The sequence below is a fragment of the Triticum urartu genome, chromosome 3A (assembly GCF_056163025.1).
Source record: "Triticum urartu cultivar PI428250 chromosome 3A, HENAU_Tu73, whole genome shotgun sequence".
Lineage (NCBI taxonomy): Eukaryota > Viridiplantae > Streptophyta > Magnoliopsida > Poales > Poaceae > Triticum > Triticum urartu.
In genome coordinates this window covers 432,085,693-432,093,371 of record NC_141875.1, presented here as the reverse complement: position 1 = coordinate 432,093,371, position 7,679 = coordinate 432,085,693, and the positions used below count along the sequence as shown (strand labels likewise).

At 43.4% G+C, this 7,679-nt stretch overlaps 1 protein-coding gene and 1 pseudogene across 1 annotated transcript; both read right to left on the bottom strand.

Moving 5' to 3' along the window:
* Positions 1-912: 912 nt before the first annotated feature.
* Positions 913-1,922, bottom strand: LOC147979966 (uncharacterized). Its single transcript, XM_087515415.1, has 2 exons — positions 1,107-1,922; positions 913-969 (listed from the first exon to the last, which is right to left on the bottom strand). Exons 1-2 carry the CDS (start codon positions 1,920-1,922, stop codon positions 913-915), a joined length of 873 nt encoding a protein of 290 aa, XP_087371541.1.
* Positions 1,923-3,989: 2,067 nt separating this feature from the next.
* Positions 3,990-6,169, bottom strand: LOC147979965 (uncharacterized; annotated as a pseudogene).
* Between the last annotated feature and the right edge of the window lie 1,510 nt (positions 6,170-7,679).

Sequence of the window (7,679 nt, the reverse complement as noted above, 5' to 3'; positions counted from 1 at the left end):
TCGACCATGTGCTTTAGGTTTACAGATGGAATTCCAAGCAATGAGGGCAGGGCCAGATTCCAATGTACCATACTTTCTCCAGAAACAATTTCTCAGGTAGCAAATGAGTTGTTGGATCACACCTTTAGGTAAGGTAAGTGAACACATGAAGTAGATGGGCATACTAGCAAACACAGATTTTATGAGAATGAGTTTGTCTCCACTAGAAAGCATGGTTGAGCAGCTCAGCAATCTGTTTTCAATCTTTCTCATCATAGGCATGAAGTCCACTATTTTGGGTTTGATGAGGCAAAGTGGTAGACCCAGATATGTGTGAGGAAGGGTACCAATCTTACAGCCAAGCAGAGTTGATAGAGCAGCCATCTTCTAAGGAGTGTTGATAGAGATCATAGTAGATTTCCCATAATTTACTTTGAGTCTAGTGTAGGCAGCATAATGCAATAGGAGATTTTGATGTGGTTCAGTTGAAGAGGATCAGCATTAACAACCAAAATGGTATCATCTGCATATTGGATGATTGGATAATCAGGACATGATTGGTGTAGTAGAGGAGAGGAGATCATTGAATTTGTCATTGCCTCATTGAACATGGTTTGTAACATATCAGCAGCCAGGACAAAGATGAGGGGAGATAAAGGATCACCTTGTCTAACACCCTTCTTGCATAAAAACTGTTTCCCTGGGACACCATTAAGAAGGACAGATGAGAAACCAGTACCATAAATCATTTTGATCCATTGAATCCATCTACTCCCAAAACCCTTAGCTTGCAGAATCTCAATAATGGTTTCATGGTTGAGAAAATCAAATGATTTCTCAAAATCCAATTTCAAAAGGATAATATGTTTTTTGGATTGATGGCATTGATGGATATATTCATAGGACCAAGTCAGGCAGTCTTGAATGCATCTGCTATTGAGAAAGCCATACTGATTCCTGTGAACCAGTTTTAAAATAATCTTTTGTAATCTGTTAGACAACAACTTAGTAAGGATTTTCAGGGTGCAATTGAGTAGTGAGATGGGTCTGAACTCAGCAGGAGTGGCCGCAGAGTCATTCTTGGGAATCAGAGTAATGAAAGAATAATTGATGCTTTGTAGATTAACAGTCCCTGAGTGAAAGTTATCAATTAATTTGTAGAAATCTGGGGCAATGATTGTCCAACAGGCTTTGTGGAATGCAGCATTGAAGCCATCTGGGCCAGCTGATTTTTCAGGAGGCATATGATGCACCACAGCATCTATCTCTGCTCTAGTGAAAGGAACTTCAAGCTCAGCTAGGTTAGTCTCTGCTTGGATGAGGTGATGAAGTAATAAAGGGTTGTGAGGTGAGACAATAGTGCCCAATCTCTCTTTGAATGCTCTAAGGAGAATAGCAGCTTTGGCATGATGGGTGTGATGTTCCTGGTTGAACTCATCTCTAAGCATAGCAATGCAATTATGTCTGTGCTTAATAGTTGCTTTTGCCTGAATGTATTTGGTATTTGCTTCCCCAACCTTAATATTTCTGATGGTGGATCTTTGCTTCCAATAGGTACGCTGTTGCTTAAGTATTTCTGCCAGATGCATCTTAAGGATCTGTCTCCCATTATCCTCCACAGTGCATAGAGGTCTGCTGTCCTCAAACTGATCATAGCATAGAATCATGAAATTAGTGTTCTCAATAATCTGCTTGAGGTTGGAGATATTTCTAGACCAGATCTTGAGCCCCTTCCTTAACCTTTTGAATTTGGAGGCAATAATCTTGGCACTATCTGTATCATCAACATCTCGAGTCCAAATCTGCTTAACTACCTCATGAAAATCACTGTGTTCAATCCAGTAGTTTTCAAATCTGAATATATTGGATTTGGGGATAGTGGTACCAATCTTGACCATGAAGGGGACATGATCAGAGGTGGTTTTGGCCAAAGGATAAGCCATGGTGTGAGGGAAGTTAAGGGTCCAAGCTTCAGAGGTAAAGCACCAGTCCAATTTTTCCAGCAAAGGTTGATCTTGCATATGCTCCAAGTAAAATTCTTACCCTTAAGGGGGATTTCCACTAAAGCCAGATTACTAATGGCTTCATTAAAGGCCAACATATCATTGATGTTGCCACCCTCATTACTCCTGCTATGAGGATATCTGATGTGATTAAAATCACCCATCACCAACCAGTTGTGCTCATCTAGCATTTGAAAGTTTCTGAACCATTCCATCAAATTGCGTCTATCCTCACCTTGGCTGGGTCCATACATATTGGATAGTATCCATGAGTCACCATTATGTTTGGAAGTGAAAGTGACAGAAAGGGCATAACTGTTCCTGTGATATAATTGCCCAGAGAAAATTTGGTCATTCCAAGCAATGAGCAGACCACCAGAGGCCCCAACTGAGGGTAGATATTCAAATTTATTGAGTTTCTTAGGACAAAAGTTAAGCAAGTACCTACTGTCAAAATTCTCTCTCTTGGTTTCTTGGAGATAGAGAACTGCACATTGTGATTCCTCTATTTTATTCTTGATGGCAGTCCATTTCTTAGGATCATTCAATCCTCGAATATTCCAATTAAGTACTATCCATTCCCTAGCCATGATCTAATGGATTTACTTTTAGCATCTCATACTGTTCCCCATCTATCAGGGCTCTATCAAAACTCATGCAAAACGACAACTAAAATCTGACAGCAGATCCACTAAAAGGGACATAAGTGGCATTAACCAGACAAGTAGCATCATCACAGGCCAGCAGAACATTCAGGATACTTAGTAACATGCGCATACAATTCATTCCCATGGATACAAATGTCTGAAAAACTGAAACACAAAAGTGCTAAACTGCCCTGTTTACAAAAGCTGTAATTCAAAGCCTAGATGTGAAATTCTAGGACGTAGCTTTGCTTCCTTTATCAGCCTCCTTCTCCTTAGTGGCTACTTTGGCAGCTTGGGAGCTCTTGATTTTCTTGGGCTTGTTAGATAGAAGCTCCTCAGTGGTGTCCTTTGCTGGTACCTTACAGAAAGAAGTATTGAGACTTTTGACAACTTTGGCAGGTATAAGTGGTGGCAGAGCATGACAAGCCAGACAGTTCCTATCAGTACAAGTTTTTTGTTTAAAGCCTTTAGAGAGCTTTTGAAGTCTGCAGCTTCTTCTTATCTCAGAGTCAACCAGAGGAACTTTTTTTCCTTTCTTTTCTTATGGTTGAGAGCAGCAGGTGTAGAAGAGGCTGGTTGTTCTTTCCTTTGTTCAGAGCTCAAGGGAGAGGTGACTTTCTTGTTCCATCTCCATCTGTACCACAGAATTGTCCTCAGAGTCAGATACAGGACAAGTAGTAGGTATCACAAATGGGAGGGTGTTATCATCAGAGTAACCTTGCTTAATGATCTCCCAGACCTTAGAAGTAATAAACTTGCTGATCCATTCAAACTTACCAGGAGAAAGAAATGATACTGAAAGAAAATTAACCCAATCCACTGGTACCTTTATGTGACTATGATGGTCTTCTTTAGGAGCAAAGTGTTGCTCCCAAACTGCAGCTCATTCAGTTCCCAGCAGCTCCACAACATTGACCAGCATGTTGTTGTTGTCTGATACAGTTGGCAGCACCATCGTAGCCTCTGCATCAGTACCTACATGAACATTATCCGGAAGGTAAGATGGAAAGGGGAAACCAGGTGGGGCTGACATGTCAGAGGAGCCAGAAGATTCACCTTGCTTCTCAATATACTCTTTCTCTTTGGGAACCATGCTGACTTGAGTAGTCTGATCAGCATCTGGTTCAATCTGATTAATCTGATCATTGTTCTGCTCTTGTGTGATCTTCACATGACTGTGGGAATCAGCCAAGTCTGTAGTCTTCTCCTCTTGAACAGTGGGAGGAGAGGCCAGTTTGGTTAGATAGTGTTGGGATCCAATCATTAGCTCCAGATTCATAGGATCCTCCTCTCTGTCAACTGTAGGTGAAATGTGTTGTCTGGCCATCAACTGAAAACTCATGTCCATAATGGGCTGTATCTAGGCCATCACATTATTTTGCTCCTCAAGTGGGGGGACTGCTACAGCCAAGACCTCAGGCTCATGTTCAATCAATAGTTGGGCCGGCCCACCCATGAGATTTAAATCAGGTATCCTTGGCGCCAATGGACCCACAATGGAGGCACCAGTGTTGCCACTGCTATCAGACTGTCCCAGAGTCAATGTGAGGCTACTCTGATTGCCCTGCACATCCATATTCTGTTGATCTTCATCCATAGGAGCCATTAGATCTTAGAGTTCCATAATTTCACCACGGTGCAGCTCCTGATCAATTTCTGGGTTAGCTTCTGGCATAGCCCAATGGCCCCATCCTGGCATCTCATCTTGTTCCTCCTCTTCATTCATCTCCTCATTTTCTTCCTCATTCAGAGCTAGATTGAGGTTGAGCTGAGGGACTGGTTGTGCATCAGCCTCATGTTGTTGAATAGGACCCAAAAAGTGATTGTGTTGGTTGGGGTGGTGGTTAGCTTGCACTGACATAGGATGTGGGTTACCATGGGGTTGGATAGGATCTTCATCATGAGGTTCTGCCTCAATCAACTGCTGCTGCAGAATCACCACTGGAATAGTGAGTGAATCAGAGTTCTCACCATCTCCAAATACAAGACTAGCAGGTATGTCACTCAATTCTTGCACTTTGATTTTAACCATCTGATTAGCTTTCAAACTTCTCACTCTGTCCCACATCACAAACTTCCCAAATTTACTATCTGCCTTGTTAATTTCTCGGATATTCCTTCTATCAAAGGGAAAGCCACATAACAGAATCCATACTTCCCTGGTCAAAACTAATTTCCTCTAGTTCAAACCTTTGTCATGATTTTGAAAGATGACATGCACATCCGTAAAAAGGTGGGGACTATTAGCAACTAGCTCATCCCGATCAAAGACGCTACCCAGCTGAATATATGCCTGTCCGAGGGGGCATGGAATAATCTCTAAAAACTCCAACCCCTTATCAGTCAAGAAATCAGTGAGTACCTCTCGGACCGTGTTGAAAGCCACCGGTAGATTTGATATAGGAACTATAGACGCAATCGCCCAATCTTCATGCAGAGGCGTCGGCGCACCAGAGAGCACATAGGTGCGAGCAGGCCTTCCTTCCACCACAATGCCTTGATGATTTGGTGGAAGAAAGGGTGCGGGGTCGAAGGGGAAGGTCGCCATGGCAGAAGTGAGGTCAAGAGATCTGGTTGCGGGTGGAGGAGATGAGGGTAGGACTGCAGCCTGGAGACGGCGAGCAATGGAATGCGGAGAGGCAGAGTAAAGGAGCGAGCTAACTCGGGAAGGAGCAGAGAGAGAGAGATATCTTTACGTTGATTTGGCCTCTGATTGACAGCTCCCGCCCTCTCTGCAGCGGGAACAGTGGCATCCTGCCTCGGAATGCCAAGCGTGAGGACTGGGCCTTCCTTGGGCTGATGGGCCGAGAAACAATTTTTAGCAACATGGCCCCATTTCTTACAGAGCCTACACTTAATGCGATTTGTGCAGCTGGGCCTAGCATGGCCCAAAGTAAGGCAACGCACACAGAAAGGTTGCTGCTCTTTTTAAAATCGTTGTGATCCCGCTCCGGTAGGATTATCCAATGAATGATTATTATGGCCATAATTGCCAACAAATTCCTTAGATGTCGCTCTGTTAGCATTGATGGGAGGAATTGGGGATGATCGACGATCTCTATGATCTGAATCCAGGAATCTACCAGGAGATCTCAAGGTATCCAAGTAAGATTTTCTTGGATGACAATGAAAAACATGGGTCCATTCATCCTCTTTTTCTTGGAGATATTGATCAAGCTCCCAACATGAGTTAGGGCCCCCATTGCCCCAGAGGAGGAAATTAACATTGAGCAAAGGAAGAGAGATATTTCCTCCTTTGATGATAGAGTAACCAACCTCTTTGGATGAAACAGAGAATCTAAAAGACCAATTTTGTAACAACTGAACCCTAAACAGTGAGGCTCTGCCCCCGAAACAGGACAAGAGAATGGTTCTAACCGATTCAGTTGTGAGTTTGATCCTTGATCTGGTGAATTCTGCCACGAGCAGAAACTCCTCTTGATCTTGTCCCTCTTCATAGTTGATGGTGACACCCCACTTCCTCCAGATATCAGCAGCGAAATCTTGCCCAATGTCGAAGTTGAGATCCGCCAGCGCCATGGTGTTGAATCAAATGAAAGATGGTGGTTGGTGGTCGGCGTGGCCGGAGTGACCAGCGTTGCGAGTGTCTCCGGCGTGGGAGGTAGGTGGACGCCGAGGCCGGCGTGGCCTCCGGCGGGCGTGGGGGCTAGGCGTGTGAGGTTGGAAAGAGCCACCACCTTTCTTTCATCGGCAGCAATCGCTCAGCCTATCGACTGTCTCATGTACAAATGTACGACATTTTGACGCAAAATGCGTGGAATCGGGAATTCCCTGAATTATGCCCGCCTGTCAACATGACTGACCTAGTATTCCCACCAAAAGAAAAGAAAAAACCGATTGATTCAGTGAAATGACGGTCGTTCCCCTAGAGGCGAGGTGATCCAGTTTCGTCTCAAAGCTTTACATTCATGTTTCAACGAAGCACATCATAATGTCACCTAGCGTAATTAACAACGATACATTCCGCGTGTTCAGAGAAAATATTAGCTCCATTGATAGTTAAGAGTCAAAACTCAGTCCTCGCAAAAAAAAAGAGTCAAAACTCAGCACTATGTAATGTATGTAGTACACCGAAAAGGGAAAATTGCTTTTGGAGACAGAGCTCCATGGAAACTTTCATTTGCAATTTTTTAAATTCATGTTTCTATGCTTGAAAATTTTCTGAAAAAATGCAGATATACACGAAGGCATAACATACATGTGTGTAAATTTTTAGGACAAAATATGTTGAAATAAGGTTTGTGTGCAACAAAAAAAAATCTAAGGTTTTTAGCACATGATACTATTTTTTTTGCGGGAAGCACATGATTCTATTCATCCCTAAAGTTCATGAATTTATTTTTTTGTACAGGTTGCATTTCAAGGTATTTCATCCTGAATTTTTACACATATACATTTCATCCTTGTATATTTGCATATATATTTTTTCAGTTTTTTCTGAAATAGGATAGTTTAAGTTTTGAATTTTTCAAAAAATCCGGGCTACATGGAGCCCGGTCACCAAAACGCGTCACCCAACGAAAAGCTGATGATTACTTCGCTGGTTTACGAAAGTTTAGTGTGTGTAAATATATATATTGCCCGGCCGGGGAGCGAATATAATAGCAGACAAGCTTTTGATTCCTACCGGCCGTGGAGGAACAAGCAAATCAAATCGATCCTGATGCCCAGGAAGAGAGACGACGATTCATCAATCGACGGGGAATTTCACCTCCTTGTCGGGCTGTTCCAAGATGCCCCAGGTACGTACGCACGCACCGGCGGGGGGCGACCGTCCGCCGTGGTCGCAAAAGCGCGTGTGCGGCATCACCTTTCCACCGGTATGGCATGCTCTGGGTGCAGTAAGAACGAGGCAGTGCTGATGACTGCCTTGGCACGTATGATGCCATGATCGATAGCGGTCCATAGTGTGACTAACTATTCGTAGATTCTAACGCAAATTCAGCCAATCACCGGGTCGATCGAATCTGATGCTGTACTCGATCCTTGTGGTGCATGGACAAGACTTCATGTTGGCAGCAGCCAGCAG

Bases quoted from the DNA above. Each gene is read 5' to 3' on its own strand.
- LOC147979966 (XM_087515415.1), bottom strand. From the start codon at position 1,922: ATGGCTTATCCTTTGGCCAAAACCACCTCTGATCATGTCCCCTTCATG. The intron at 970-1,106 runs GTTAATCTACAA...GTTGTCTAACAG, and splicing joins ATAACTTTCACTCAGGGACT to ATTACAAAAGATTATTTTAA.